At 40.3% G+C, this 16,307-nt stretch overlaps 1 protein-coding gene across 8 annotated transcripts in view; it reads right to left on the bottom strand.

Annotated features, from left to right (window-relative positions):
* N4BP2L2 (NEDD4 binding protein 2 like 2) overlaps positions 1–7,099 on the bottom strand; it is a 41,538-nt gene extending 34,439 nt beyond the window's left edge. For 4 of the 8 annotated variants that reach the window (XM_041415992.1, XM_041415997.1, XM_041416000.1 and 1 more), the window contains exons 1-3: positions 6,817–7,062; positions 6,219–6,363; positions 3,092–4,527 (exon numbers count right to left, since the gene is read on the bottom strand). In XM_041415992.1, coding sequence (XP_041271926.1) covers positions 3,092–4,527; positions 6,219–6,363; positions 6,817–6,854 — 1,619 coding nt within the window. In that variant the 5' untranslated portion in view covers positions 6,855–7,062. Of the gene's footprint in view, positions 1–3,091; positions 4,528–6,218; positions 6,364–6,816 lie in introns of those variants that run through there. The other 4 variants (XM_041415993.1, XM_041415995.1, XM_041415994.1 and 1 more) reach the window with 4 other exon arrangements.
* Between the last annotated feature and the right edge of the window lie 9,208 nt (positions 7,100–16,307).

Here is a 16,307-nt window from a genome sequence, read left to right as displayed (position 1 = left end):
GTCAATGAGTGATGAATGCAGCATGCTCAGAAATTATCAAAGCTTCCAACACCATCTCCCAGCCAGTAACAAGCAGAGAACAACAAAGGAGAACAACATACAGTAAGATCGCTTTTTCAGTACCTTCATCATAAACCTGGATGATGAGGCAGAGAACTTGCAGATGACACCAGATTAGCAGTGATGCTCAACACTGAGCTGAACAGTGAGGCTTCCATCCAGAAGGCCACAGAGAAACCAGAGAACTGGGCTATGAAAAACACCAGGAAGCTCAACAGTGAAACAGTAAAGTTATACAACTGATGAAACCCAAGACTCAGCACAGGCAGCAAAGTGAGTGGCTGAGCAGCTGTTGAAAAGAGTCAGAGGATTACAGCCAAGATCAAATGAGATGAGTGAATGGTGTACCCTCATCAAGGGCAGGGCAAATCACAACCTGGGCTTTAGTAGAGAAAGCATGGCCCGTAGATCACCTGAGAAGGTATCACCCACACTTTACCGGGCTCTTGTGTGGTCAATTCTGAAATACTGTATCCAGTATGGGACTTCCCAGTTCAAAAGACACCCTGAAAAACATGGGAGCGCTGAACAGACGGCTACAGGCATACAACATCCAAGGAGAGGTTATAACAGCAGCTGGGCTTGTTTAGTCTGGCAGCAGAGACAGTAAAAGGTCTGGTGTCAACCTATTACAGTGACTAAACCTCTCCCTTATCAGAAGGGAAGCTATATAGAAGATGAGCCATATTCATACACATTCATATGTAACAATACATGTTATTACACAGGACATGCAAATTATGGCTTGAGAACTTCAGTTTGGAGATTAGGAACAGCTTCCTTACTTAGGTGGTTTGTACTGCACCAGACAAGTTTGATGAGACCACAGAAATCTCTGTGGCATTTTTAGGCTCAGGCCTGACAAAGACACCTGACCCAATCCAGTGATGGTGACAGACCTCTTCCAAGCAGAACAATGAACTAGTTCACATCCACTACTCTTTTCCAAAAAACATGCCCATAATTCCAACTGCTTAGTTGGAATGAAAGAGTCAAAACCAAGAACAAACTTCAGTGGAAGATTTGAGACAGACACAAGTCAAGTTGGTGAGCAGGAAGAAAAGTGTCAGTACTTAAAAACCCTTACTCAGAGCAAAACACAAATAAAAATTTGAGATTCCAAGGTCTCGCTACTGGCTCTGCTGTCATTTCCCACTTGGGAAACCCACTTGCAAGATACACCTCATTCCCCTCTAGTGCTGATCCACACAGACAATGCTAGTTTTCTGCTTTTCCTTCACAGTTATTTTATTGGCACAAATGGTAAAGATTTGCCTGCAGCTGCCAAAAATGCAAGTATCTGCAGATACTTGTGGGTACCAATATGGCATCAGCCATAACATCATTGCTGTCCTAGGGTACGCTACAGAATTCTATGATGTTACATAGAAAACCAAGTTCAAAACATGCTTATTAAGACTTAACTAATAATTAAGTTCTCTTCCCCATCGGCACCCATTACTTCTGGGATGTTTTTTTTTTTCCCAAGGTATGCAAGACCCGTGATTTCATGGGAATTAACAATTGCAACCAAGCATTAAGCATATGAAACTGCATGTAATTGAATACACTGGAAAACAAGCCCCATGCTGTTCAAATTCTGCACTTACTTTTGGTAACTATTCTTAACCTTGATCTCATAGTGCCCACTTTCCCATCTGCTAAACAAAATTAGTAACTGATCTCACTAATGAAAGATGAGAAAAAGCAGAAACATGTGCTCTTAAAAACCTGAAGATATTTAGAATTTTTCAGATAATATGAGTCATATATTTGGAGAAAGATTTAGAGACTATTTAGCATAACAAACATGGAAAACAAATATATTTTGTATCTTCATATTAAGTATTTTCCAATCTCTAAACTGAATGAGGCAACATTTTTTCCACGGGGTTATTTTTAAAATGTTTTATGTTGCCTTCACATATTAAAGCAATTATTGCAGTAATACCAAATGGGGACATGCAACTTCAAAAATGCAGGCTTGCAAAATGCAGCAATCAATAACTATAAAAAATTATAGCAAAAACTACTGAAACATGTAAGAAAAATACCTATTAGAGATTTGTAGTTGTAATATGGAGATGACTGCCTCCTAAATACCAGGAAAAACCCACTAATAGAATGTTGCTCCTTCATATTAAAAAAAAAAACCCAAAAACAAATAAGAACATGATGACTGTATCTACCCCACAGACTCCTCACATACAACAGATGATAACTACAGAAGACATCCTGTGATGCAGTTTCTGGATGAAACTCAATTAGTAAGTACTGATTCAGCAACTTCTTTTTTTATATACACAAGAGAAATTTACCTTCACTTAATACAGGTACCATCTGTGTTCTGTCCACTTTTTGTGCTTTTTAAAATAGGCCAAAAAAACACAAAGGGAAAATCCAAGTTGGAGGTATTATCTGTTTTTTAACTTTGTCAGACTTCAACAAGTATATTTGGAAGAAAAAATAATGCTTTTATTGTGTGTTGTTCACAAATAAGAAAGAGTAATTGACAGACCATACTATGAAAAAAGGGAATGAGATAATGTTCAGTTTCTTCAATACAACAAAACCAAGTATTTTCAGAGCAGCATTCTTCTAATGCTGCTTGAAAATTTTTACATGGGCATCAAAAAGGACTTCTGGTTCAGTCAAACTGACAGTTAGACTTGATGGGAGGTTTTTTTTTAAATTAGGGAATTTAAGAATTAAGAAAAAGCAGCAGACTACCACAAACTAGTATGAAAATTTCAGAATAAAAGACTATGCAATTTAATGGATGCTCAACATTTCAAATTTAACACAGAGGAGCACCTGGTCATCAAAAATCTGAGGGAGACAAAACCCCCAAGTAAATATTTTTAATATTTACAGTCACTTGCACTCCTTAAGTACAAATGACAGCTTTAAATGACTGCATTTTAAGAGTCTAATTTACAAACTAAAAAGTTTCCTTAGTGTTTACAGATATACTTAAATTCATAAAAAATTTTACTTGAATGAACTTCTCAAGCTTTAAGTCTTCACTTACCGAGAAAGTGTGGATTTCCCTGAACCTGGTAGGCCTCTTAAGATTAGAAGCAATTTCTGTGAACAACTGAATTTTTCTTCAGATAACTGCAACGAAGAAAAGTTGTGCATTCCTTCTGTACTGCCAGCTTTTGGATCATTCCAACACTCTTCTCTGGTTTCACAGAAACCATTACTTTGGAGTCCATTCTGATCATTATTCCCATTCCTGAAGACCTGAGCAGTATGGATGTCAGTATGACCAGAATAGTTGGTATTTTGATCAAGAAATGGACCATGACTGTTGATATCAGTATTTCCATGGTAACTTTCATACGGAAATCCCCCATTCTGAGAAGGGGGAACATTTGGGATTTGTGGTGGGGGATCAAATATCTGAAAATGGGATTGATGGCTGAATCTAGGAGAAAAAGGTCCCTGAGGTTTTTTGAAAGATGCTCTAGTCTGCCAAGCAGGTCTGAATTCAGGCACTGAACAGTTCCATGTATCTACTTGGCCATTAAAAGTATTTTCAGTTTTCCAGCCACCTGTTTCCACAACTAACTGCTGCTCATTGTTTGTTTTCTGACTGTTGTGTTCCCCCAAAGAAGACTGTCCATTCTCATAAAATGGGTGTGGACTGCCCAAAAGTACAGGTTGATAATTTTCTTGAGAGCCCTGACTAGAGTTAAACGGAGAGTGCTGTTCCTCAGAAATTTCAGTTTCTTTTTCCTGAACATTAGTATCTAAATTTTCATTTTCCAGCTGGTGAATTTCTTTATAGAACTGATCCAGCTGATCATCCATTTCTGGTACAGTGGCAGAAGCAGCCTGCATCTTCGCCTCCTTTCTTTTACATCTCTTTTCACATAATTCACTCTCATCTCCTCCAGTGCTCCTACATTCATCACAACTGCCAGATTTGTCCTGCTTGTTACTTTCGGCAGGCTTGTAAATAGGTCCTATAAAATCTTTGCTTGTAAAAAAGTCTTCATCTGATTGATTTCTATTTACTGAGAATGATGCACTGCTTTTTTCAATACTATCTTCATCAGCATTATTTGTAATAAAAGGGTCCTTCTGTTCTTCAACTTTAGAGTATTTAATTGATGTAAAAGGAGGATTTATATTCTGCACAGTTTCTGAATCAACTGGCTGACTAAGCACTGGATTATTTTCAGGGAGAACTTCATTCAAGGATCCCAAGACACCTGTAGGTGTTTTCTCTTGCTTCTGCATTTCACATTGCCCTTGGTTATCCAAGGCACACGCAGGTATCCAATCATTTGATTTTCTCTCAACATCCACTTTCTTCTGATAACCTTTGTTATCATCATCATCATCATCAGGGAGTTTCTCACAAGCCCCTTCTGTTGACTTCATTCTTTTAGAACACGGCTCAATTCCGATTTCGTCCTGACACTCCAAGAACCTTACTGTATTTTCAGCATGAAGCATCTTAGAAAAAAGAATGAATACATTATCAGCATGCATATTTTTAAAGTAAAGTATAAAAGTATAAAGTATAAAAGTATAAAAAAGCTGAAGTTACTCAGGCCTATGACACCACACTGTCCATGGTCACAACTAGAATGTACTCACCCAGAAGAAAAACAGACATCACCTACTGCAAGTATGGTTTAAGCTAGACTGCTCCATCATTTATTGCTCACCTCCAGTAAAAAGCATTAGTGCTGTATCAGTCAAGCAGTCACATTTTATGATATGCCTTAAATAATTTACAAACCATGCTTTTAAAATGTGACTATTTGAAAAATTAATTACATCAACAATCTCTGACCTATGTTACTACAGCTCTCTACTAGCTGTTATTTTGCCAAGTGTTTGAAATCTCTTTTAAAGATAAGCATATGCCAATTTCCAATGCACAGACTGATGCTTGACATCACTACTAATAAGACCAACAAAAATGTAAATACTTCAACCATGAGGATTGTTTTCTGTGACATGAACCAAACTCAATTAACTCATTTAACACCAATCCATCAGGTGCTGGGTGCATTTGTAATTTAGAACTAGTCAAGTAAGACTTACAATCAAAGCTGCAACCTGTTATTACGGTTCTGGTTTTGGAACTACTACAAACTTTTGTTAGGGACCAAGATCACTTGTTTGTATATCTTCCAAAATTAAAAACACACACACAAAAAAAAAAAAAAAAAATCCCTGTCCCAAATAGATTGCATTCTAAGAACTAAACCAGTAGTTCTAGCCAGGTTCGGAGACAAGCTATTACAAAGCAAGATGGCACTAACCACTGTGACATGTCATCATCCATCTATTAGTCTGAATTTCTTGGATTTTCAGTCTACACAGTATGCAATAAAGAGCAAACGCTTCCCCTCAAAATAAATGCAATCTCAAACACAAAATTTCTCCCAGTGGAAGGTTTATTCTATTGTTTTCTGAAATATTTCAACTTTTCATGACTAAATATTAACAAAGTGTCACATGCTGTTCATCCTGGATAAGAAAATAATTTTTTTCTTTATCTGAAAAGGATCTGTAGGTATTACTATGGGAAAATTTGTAAGTAACTATTATCCCAACATGTTCACTTGCAAAAGTGACAAGAAAAGGTGTTACTCTAGGCCTACCATCCAAAGGAAGGGAAACCTGCCATTCTCACTTTCAAACTGGCTAAACCAAGATGTTACTGTCTGCACTTGACTTTAGTACCTGGAAGAATGCATTACTACAATAAATACATAATAAACAGAATAAACACAGCCATGCAACTCTGTCTATTCCTCAGAATTGGCACCATGTTCTCTCATCAAGATTTACATGCTGTATGCATACCTCCAGCTTCTTCACACTTCATTTTTGTATATTAGAAAGCAAGTATGACATTACTAATATTCACTGACTCTATCCCCATTTGGAAAAAAAATGTCCTGCTGCCTCCACTCAAAACCAGTACTGGGGTAAAAAAAATTATTATCTTTATTAGCATCTATGTCCTCATCTTCTGGGATGGGGTTTAAGCAGACCCCATTTCCTGATGTGGAATTAAAACAGCAAACGTGAACACCTGCTGGATGACAAGATCTCCACTGACAGAAAATGCTGCTCTTTGACTGTCCCACATAGGAATAGCCTTTCTTGCTAATCTCTAACAGACTTTCCCTCACTAACCTTGGAGAGAGTGAAGCTGCACGCAAAAGCATATCCGCCCGTGTCCTTGGTGAGGACAGAGCAAGTACGCTCAAGGAAAACGCAGTCTCTCTGACATTCTCACTTGAATGGAGCAAGTCCGAGTCTGTGTAATTTCTGTAAAGAACTGGTTGTAAGCATTGAACCTGAGACGGCACACGGGGATGCCAGACTTATTTACCACTTTAACTGACCTATGAAACATCCAGAAGATTCGATCAACTAACTAACTCAAGGCTCTGAACTCCACCTGCACAATACCTTTCCCAAACGGAAAAATGAGGCCTATTTGACAGAACCTACAGACAGGTGAACCAGCTGGCTTTCCTTGCACGGTGGGTACGGCTGTCATGAGGGGCACAGCCCAGCGCCCCTCACACGGCACGGGAAGCAGGCGCTGCTCCCACACCAGCCTGGCAGCGGCGTGTCCCAGGCGAAGGCAGGGCCACCGGTCTCATGGCTCGGGGAGGTGTATCAGCCGCCCCGTCCCTCCTTTCCCCACGGTGCAAAGCCCACTGCTCTCCCCCACACACAAACACTTCCCCCAGCGCGGCGCCCGCGTCACACAACCTCAGCAGCCGCCGGCTCCTACGTGCTGACACCGCCATCCCCACGCCGCCCCTTCCCGGCCCGGTGGTGGCACAGGTCGGTGGTAGCAGCGCTGGCGGCGGAGGAGAAGCGGCTTCCCTTCGCGGCCCGGCCGAGCAGCAACCACCTCAGCCACACGCCGGGGAGGACACGAACCTCAAGGCCGCGGCTGCCGGCGGCGGGAGAGGCAGCGCCTCCGACTCCCCACGCCCAAAATGGCGCCGCCTCCCGCCGCCCCCTCACCCCGCGCGTGGCGCTGTGAGGGGCGGAGCGTTCCCCCGGCCCACGGCGCGCGCTCTGCCTGGCGGGAAGAGCTCGGCGCCAGCCGATTTATCCTGCACTGCCTTCCTTCGGGGCTGCCTGCTCAGCGTGTCGGGGCGTTTGCTTTAGGTGGCATTCTGCTCTGTCATGGAACGTCAGCAGCGTTCCGGTGAGGATTATTGTCCCGAGTGAAAAGCTGCCCAAGTTTCTTAGACGTGCGTTGTACTTAACGTGGATTTGCAACTTTCCTTCTGCATGTATAAAGTAAAATTTTAATATGATGTAACTACTTCCCCCCCCGCCCCCCCCGCCAAATCTTGTGATACTATGCAAGGCAAACCACATTTTTCCTAAAAAACCCTTCAGTCTTGTGACAGTATCCCAAATTTCATTAGTGCACACAAGAGCTTCAGTAGTGATGTGCCCTCTAAATACCTGCAACATTTATTCGTTTGCATCATCCAAATGGATTATGAAGGTTTTAAAGTACATGATTAATAAAGTCACTGAAATTAGTTTATTTGCTATAAAAGAAAGAGAACTGGTCAAATCCACTGGTCAGGGATTCCTCCCAGTTAACCCTGCGACCAAAGCATAGTCTCCTTTCCTGTGCCAGATGATGGCCTTGTTTTTTCGGAAGGTATGGATGTGTGTTTGGTAGCATTTTAACCTAGATCAGAAGTGAGCTGTTGAAGTGAAACTCCCAGTTTGCCACTATTTTTCATCTGTAGTAGTAATTACGTGCTTCCCTACACAGGCTAAGCCATGCAACACCCAAGCTAACCATTAAGAGAGAGTAAGAGTGCTGCACGTGGACATTTTAAGGTAATATATGGAGATCAGAGCTCTCAAGCATTCATGTTGTGTATGTAGTAATTGTCTCAGATGTATTTAATTTGGGGAGGTCTCCCATTACTTGTACCTAATTAAATAAGCCACATGTTACAACTGGCAGTACCCTAATGTCATTTTTTCAACCTCATTGAGTATAATGAAATAGACTTTCCCTGACGATCCTGTTACAGCTGTTACAGTTCCTGCGTGGGAGTCATGAGGACATGGGAAGTCTCTTGCTTGAGACAAAGCTGCAATATTTCCCCCATATTCCTTGTCCTGCACTAGATCATAAAAATAGTTCCATTGGAAACATTGTTAGGACAAGCTGATAGGGTAGGAAAAAGCAGTGTCCAAGAGGTCAAACACTGTAGCAGTGAAAATATTTACAAAGAAGCATTAAGAGACCACATTTTTTTCTCCATTTTCAGAGGGGTCTGAATTTTAAAATTTCATTTTTACATATGTTTATAAAGTTACTCAATGCTACTGTGTACCACTACTATGTGTCACCCAAACTACACTTCCTGTAACATGCATCAGTGATTGTGGTGGAAGTGTCTCACAGAGGTAAAAAATCTTAGAGTGAGGTAGTGTTATTGCATAGATAACAAGATATGAAAAATTATCTGTTCCTATGTTCCTAGACATTTATTACATCACCTTCATATTAGTTGACAAATGGTAGGATTTAACTGATCTAAGAAAAGAGTGAAAGGAAAATTTTCCACTTTATGTAATCAGATTTTGATTCAGTGATTCCAAGCGACTTGTAAGTTTAAGGTGATTTGAACCTTACAGATCACATCAATTTCTGTGCATACAGGAAGTGAGTAATGTTCTTTTTTTTAAAAAAAGTAAGAGTTTTGATGTTATGGAACTTGAGTGTTTGAACTTGCAAATGGAGCATTTCCTCAGAGTAGTTTTTGCATTTGATTTCCTACATTAAAAAGGGAAGATGTCAACTGACCACTTTGGAGGATCATCCTGGCTCCTTTATGGTTCACTGGTACAGCTGACGATTTAAATGCAATGCAGACATCTCTGATACTTGTACCAAACTAAGTTGTTGCCCTGGTTTCTTCTGCATGGGCCCAATTTTAGGTTCTGTAGGAAAAAAAGCTTTCAGGTGCAATTTCAAATTACAGGTAAACCACACTAAAATTAAACTACTGCCAGACAAAGTGCTTCTGCTACTCTTTCCTGCCCATGGTGTTGCCTAATTGCTGTCCTGCCTCCTCTAAACTGATGGCTTTTGTGCTTGTTTGAGAACTGGGTATTTTCAATAAAAACATCATACTATTCTTTTGTGTAGGGAAAGGTTTCCATTAAATTTCCTTCCAGGAACATTTTAGATAAAAATTTCCAAAATAACTCAGCATAAAGAAGGTAGCAGTCATAAAAAAAAACTAACGCAGAAAATTAAATATTTGTTAGTGAAACATTAAATGCCTGTGTTATGCCTTTTAATAGAAAAGATCAGGCAAATTTAAGATAGAATGATGAGACTCCATCTGTTATTAAAAGGGGAAAAGAATTAAAATTATCCAATGGGCAGTACGTGAGATTGGCTTTTATGTTTAAGGGTTAGTATGGGATGATAGCTCAATCATTTAAATCTTGTGATCTCATTATCAGACTTGACATAGCAGAATGCTCTTTCTTCTTCTAATAACACTTAAATATAGCATCTATTTGAGTTCAAGAGGACTAGTTACAGACTTAGATTTAATCATGCCTCTTTCTAAAGGGCCTTGGGTCATAGATTGTCTTGTCACTTTACTAAATCTTGTTTGAAAAAGTGAGGCTTCAAGATGATTTAAGAAATACTGTTGCATAATTCTTTGACTTTAAATTGAACTATCTCTAGGGAGAAATTCTGATGAACTTTAAGAGAGCTGGTTTACTCAACAAACCAGGAATGTTGCCTGCCAAATTGTTTTTCTGAAGCTTTTATATGACTAAGAGGAATTCTGGTATGCAAATGTCACATCAAAGTTTCAGTGGTAAAAATACAGTAAGAGCTTTTTGCTTATTAATTTCCACAGATAATATGGAGGTTTTTATTTTCAAACTTCAACTTGAAAATTAACTTAAGAATTAGAGTTTTGACAAAGTTATATATTTTTATAAATAAATAAAAAAAAAAAAACACAAGTCCAGGTAGCCTGCTGATTATGTGAGATAGGAGTATTATTACATATATGCAACAGATTGTAGCAAGTGATGTTTAAGTCATGGCTAGATTCGTATTTCTTTTGACTATGACATAACTACTTTGTAATTTAAATATTGTTATTTGATTCCCTTCTGGTACTGGATGAATCCTTTTGGAGATAAAAATAGTGGGGCAAGAATAAAAGTAACATATAGTTACTTTATTTTGGAGGTTCTTGAAACCTTTCAAAACATAATGATTTTTATCTGAAATCTGCACGATACATAGATTTTTTTCTTGACAGTAAGGCACATGTTCTGTGATTTAGGTCTCAAGTGCTACAGCAAAACAGAACTAAAAGAATGGAAAAGATGTAACTTTTAAGACAGAGTGCTCTAGACAAATATAATAACTGCTGGCTCACAACATAGCTGAGATTTTGGGTTGTGAAAGCCAGCCAAGGAAGCAGGATTCCGAACAATTCATGTCTTTCAAAGTAGAGCATGGGGAGTTCCTAGGAAGCTGACACTCAAGATGAAGGTCCAGCCACTGCTTAGTCTGTGGGGCTCTGCAAATAGCATCTCCCATTTACATAAAAATGAAAGAGACTGAGCGTAATGCCTTCAGCAGACTGAAATTCAATGGGACATTAAAGTAAGTAGCTTTAAACAGAGGGCAGACAGTGGAATGGTAAAAGCAAAAAGTGTGAGTAGAAGAAAGAAAGCACCAGATATAGCAAGTGAAAAATACCTAGCATTTTACGGAGGGCAATATGTTCAAGTATTTAATGCTTCATAGACTAATGTTTAAGCAAGAGGAAAGAAGTTATCATACACTAAAAAAGTTTAGTGCTACGTGCTTAGTTATGTCCATATTGACATCCTCTCTGTTTGGTCAAATACTTGTTCATTTTAGCCACTCAGCTTTTACCTGAAATTACTTTTATTTGATTTCTTAAAGCTGAACTACTGAGATGCTCACTTTACAGATATGACTTACAGTAGAAAAGTTCTTAATTTTTTCCCTTTTTGTTATGCTAATGGCATTGCTTAAGAATATGCAAGTTATGTACTATCCTCTCCCACCTCCTATCCTACATCTCAATTAAGGATGGATAGCACTTAATTCTAGGTAACTCAGAGGAGAAACTGAACTAATTTAATTCACTGACAAACTGAGCTAATCACCAGGGAAAGAAATACTGCTGGTACAGGCTCCCAAAATACTAATTCACTACTGTGTTCACTACTGTCATCCCCATCTGCAAGGCACCAAGGGAAGAACATTTTTTTTCCCCTTTCTATGGTGCTTTTTTTGATGCTGTCTTCCATAGGTTATATTCATGCTAGATTGTAGGAATACATTGTGCATATATGGTCAGCAAAAAGATTCCACAACATTTAGCAGCAAAACAGCTAATGACTTACAGTAGAAAAAAAAAAAAAACAAACAACAAAAAAAAAACAACCTATTCAAAAAACCCAATAACAAACTTGTTTTAGAAGATGAAATGTTTGTGTATTAATGCTCTCTAACCTATTCCTATCAGATGGCAAGATGGTTTGATTTGTTAAGGAATAAAGGATGGTAGCAAAATATGCACCATCACTTCCTGACTGCATTCTGTTTTAGGACATTTAAAAATCTAAATTATGTTTTTGCTTCTGTGGCTATTGTAACATGAAGCATTTTATTGTTCTCTTCCTGTGCATGTCTCCAACTAGGCAATAACTTCTTTATTAGGAAGAAGTCAGAGATAAAGATACATCTACAGCTGATTTGTGAGGACATGTTTTGTGAAGGGGCAATGCTTCTTGCTTTAATAGACTGACTTTAGTAGGTAATTTAATCTTAATTTAATTAATTTAATCGTAATGGTGTCCCAGTATAGCTATTAACTATTTAATGAAGAAAGCAGATGAGTAGGTGGAGTTAAAGGCTTTCTGCAGTCCTCGTCCTGAAGAATAACATCACATCCTCATATCCTCTCTAGTTTGGTTCTTGTTGGTTTTTGTTTGGTTTGGTTTGCTTGTTTTTGTGAAATTCCATTTAGTACTTAATGACTCTTGTCTTCCTGTTAGAAAACAGCCACAAGACAGGCACAAGTAGGTATTTTTGGTGGAGTCAGACTTGTTAGCACTAAGATGAAAGTAGTACTTTTAAATTTCAAAAATTATATTGCACATATATTGAAGCTAATAGATTCTGAGCATCACTATATTATTCAGCTGTTTGATTTTTGTTTACAAGGAGACAGTGTTGGAAACAGCACACACACAGACAGTAAGAGTCTAAAAATTCCAGTCATCTAAAGTCACTGTTTCCATGTGGCTTCCTTGCAAATTACTTAAGAGACATATGAGATACTAAAATTAGTTGCAAAGTTAACTCATGTTCATAATATTATCAGCTGTTTAGTTGAAGAGGAACACCAATAAATGAATACATTTTTCTTTCTCTGAGACAAATCACTACACCTGCAAGTAGAAAGCCTCTCTTCTACATGTCAAAGGCCCCTTCCAGTGTGAAGGGCTCAGTATATAAATTACATACATTTAATATGAATTGTTTTGCTAGTGTAATACTTTTGATGCAATTGTTTTTGAGTCACAATTAAAAGAGAAACAGAGGGAAGTATCTATGCTGGAAACAAAAGCATCATTTTCACAAAGCTGATATTACCTTGACAGTTGTTTGAATTTACACTGAAAGGCCAATACCATAGAAGAGTATGATCACAGGGCCATGATAAAGACAATGTGTTGGGAAAGGGCCAGTGTTGTTTCTGTGAAGGGAGATAGTGACACAATCACAGACTTCCAGCAGGTTTGTGAGTCAGGAAGCGCATGGACAAGGACAAACCAGGGAACCTGCTTGTATTTTTAAAGAGCATTTGTGCAGCTTTCTTACTGAAAGTTGCCAAACAAAATTGTCATGGAATTGAAGTAAATGTTCTGTGCTGAGTTGGAAATATGATTGAAGGATGGAAGCAGAGAGTATTTTGGTTACTTTCTCCGGTGGAGAAAAGTCAGCAAATCTCTCCCAGAAATATTTGGGCTTACTTATGTTGTTTTATGCAACAATCTTTGATTTTCATTAATGACCCAGAAAAGGGAATGCACACGGAATGATACTTGCAGGATGTTAAACTCTTTCAGGTAATCAGATGCTGTGCTGGTGTAAAGAACTCCAGAAGGCCTCACAAAAAGGGGGTGGGTAAAAAGATAGGCTTTGAGAAGTAGATCAGTGTAAGGTAAAACAGAATTACCTGTCAAACCTGGAAGTCTAAGTTCACGAAATCTTGAAGTTGCTGATGTCAGCTCTCTGAAATCTTTGACTGAAACTGCAACAGCAACCAAAAAAAAAAACAAAAAAAACAAAAACAAAAAAAAAAAACCCCAAAAAACAAAAAACCAAAAACCCAACAAAAACCAAACCCTAAGCAACAGAGATGTAAGGTGTCATCAGGAATAGTACTGAGAGCAAGACAAAAGACAGTTCGCTGCTCTGAGGGAAATCTCAGTGTACTCCCATCTTGAGTACAGTGCACAGTTCTGCTCTGAAAGGATGCAACAGTTTTAAAGAATGAATTGAGAAAGATAACTAAAATGATTCAAGGGGAGAGGTTGTCAATCTGATAAAGTAGGGACTAAAAGACCCTTGTCACTGCAGTCTTCTAGTTTCACAATATGTTTTTAAAGACAGAAGGCTGTGAGAAGAATACTGCTGTGTAAGGGTGTTCTTTGACTATGTTCATCATTGTAACTCAAACACTGAGATGTGGAAAGCATCTTGAGCACACACAATCTGGAGCACAAGTCTTTTAGGGAGCAACTGAAGGAGCTGGGGTTGTTTAGTCTGGGCAAGAGGGGGCTGTGGGGGTCTTACTGCTCTCTATAACTGCCTGAAACGAGGTTGTAGTAGAGAGGGGATCACTCTCTTCTTCCAAGTAACAAATATCAGGAAAAGTGGAAATTGCTTCGAGTTGTGCCAGTGGAGGTTTAAAATATTAGGAAAAATTTCTTCACTGAAAGGGTGGTCAAGCACTGGAACAGGCTGTCCAGGGAACTGGTGGTGTCAGCATCCCCAGAGGTATTCAGAAAACATATAAATGTGGTTTAGTGGTGGACTCGGCAGTGCTGAGTCAATAGTTGGGCACAGAGGTCTTAAAGGTGTTCTTCAACCTTAGATGATTCTATAATTCCGTGTAAAAGATCTAGTCTTGGAAGTTCTGTGGCACTGGCATTCCTTATATGTCCTACTGCAAGCAAAATATTTATTTTGCACAAATATTTTTAATCTTTCTCAAGTATACAGTTTCTGTAAGTAACACGACTTGCCTACACTTCCAGGAGGTGGCAAATCCCCTAAAATTTAGCAAGGCTGCTTAGAGTTACCAGTTCCATGAGAGATGCAACATTTCTCGTGGGGAAGGCTGAGCCTGCCCTCGGGACACAGCCAGGGCTGGCACCGCTTGCACTGTGCAACTGCGGGACCGCATGGAAAAGGAGCGGGCGCGTGTTGCCCTCTCCCGTAGGCAGAGCGCAGGTTCCCGGCGCTTTCCAGGGCGCTGAGCGCGGGTGAGCGAGCGGCGGTGGCGGACGGGCTCCCTCCGCAGGGCCGCGAGCGCCACTGCGGAACCGAGACGGGGTGGGAAAAGGAGTAAAGAGCCGCCTCCGAAAAGCCGATTCCCAAAGTGGTGAAGGGTCTCGGTGCAGGAGGGAAACAAGGGCGGAGCGTGCCTGGGGGAGGTCCCGTTATTCAGCGCCCCGTCCCGCTCCGAGGAGCGCCCGCCGCTCCTGGCGTCCTGATCTGGCGCTGGAAGTGGTGCTGCTGTGACCTGCTCCATCAGAAAAACGGAGCAAAACGGAGCATCTCAGCGCCCTGGTTACTTTCACACTCATACGCTGGATTTTGCAATTTCAGTAGCAGTGTTAAGAGAGTTCAAAAAGTATTTCAGTTTTCTGCTGCTTTGTAAGTATCCCTGCACACATCTGCAAGTGCTCCCCTGGGAAAGGATGTGTTCCTCAACCTAAGGCTTTATATTCGGTGAGCCTAGATAGACAGCAGTGGGGCAACTGAGAGGAAGTTGTTCAACCTGCATAAAAAAGTTATACCTTGACTCCAAGTCCAGGATCCTTCCCAATATAAAATTGTCAAAATTGTCAGACAAACCTTCTATGTCTCTACTTTTTTTTTTTTTTTTTTTTTTTTTTTTTTTTTTTTTTTTTTTTTTTTCCCAAAGGAGTGGACCAACTATAAGTCACTGGAGAAACAAATACAAACAAGGGGAGTTTTGGGGGCTGAAAAGTGATTTGTATGTAATAGTTCTGGTTGAGCTAATGTAGTCTGCATTAGACAAAGAGGTGGTTTAGCACTGAATGAAGATAAGGCATGCCTGGTACAATGTACTAGCAGGTTCAGAAAGCTTGAAGGGACCTTCTGAAAGATTGAAACCACTAGTTACAATGTATTGGCTAACAGTCTGTCGAAGTGTGTTTCTCACACTGGACATAGCAGTGCAGATTTTTCAACAGATCTGTAAAGTGTGATTTGTGGTTTTTGAATCATAATCTTGTAAACACTTGCATGCTGTCCTGATGCATCAGGAGAAAGTTCTTATTCCAGAGGGTGGTCGGGCCATGGAACAGGCTCCCCAGGGAAGTGGTCACAGCACCAAACCTGCTAGAGTTCAAGAGTTTGGACAATTCTCTCAGGCACATGGTGTGACTCTTGGGGGTAGGTGCTGTGCAGGGCCAGGTGCTGGACTCGATTATCCTTGGGTTCTTATCAACTTATTCTATGATTCTACAACAAGTGAAGCCTTTTAGCTGTAGCGGCGAGAAGAAGCCACATTGCTTTTCTGTTTGCGTTTTCCTGTAAGGGCACCCCTCAAACTCTTGCACTCGCTGAAGCAAGAGCAAAAGGCTAGATGATTGACTTACCCTACTTTTGCTGCTCTTTCTCCGCAGTTAAGCGACTTTATTCCTTATTTTTTTCACAACAGTGCTTTAGTAATTCGTCGTTTTGGGGTAGCGCTTGCCTCAGTGGCCCACAGATCGCCCGTCAGCGGGAGCCGGCCCGGGCCCACCACCCTCAGTGGCGGCCGGCCCGGGCCGCGGGTGCTGCCCGCGCGGGCCGGCAGGGGGCGCTGCTGCCCCGCGCTGGCCGCGCTCGCTCCCCTCGGCGGTTCCATTGGAGCAGCCGGAGACGAGTTGGC

This window comes from Onychostruthus taczanowskii, unplaced genomic scaffold (genome assembly GCF_017590055.1).
Source record: "Onychostruthus taczanowskii isolate IOZ18803 unplaced genomic scaffold, ASM1759005v1 scaffold50, whole genome shotgun sequence".
Classification (NCBI taxonomy): domain Eukaryota; kingdom Metazoa; phylum Chordata; class Aves; order Passeriformes; family Passeridae; genus Onychostruthus; species Onychostruthus taczanowskii.
This window is presented reverse-complemented; position numbering and strand designations above follow the sequence as displayed.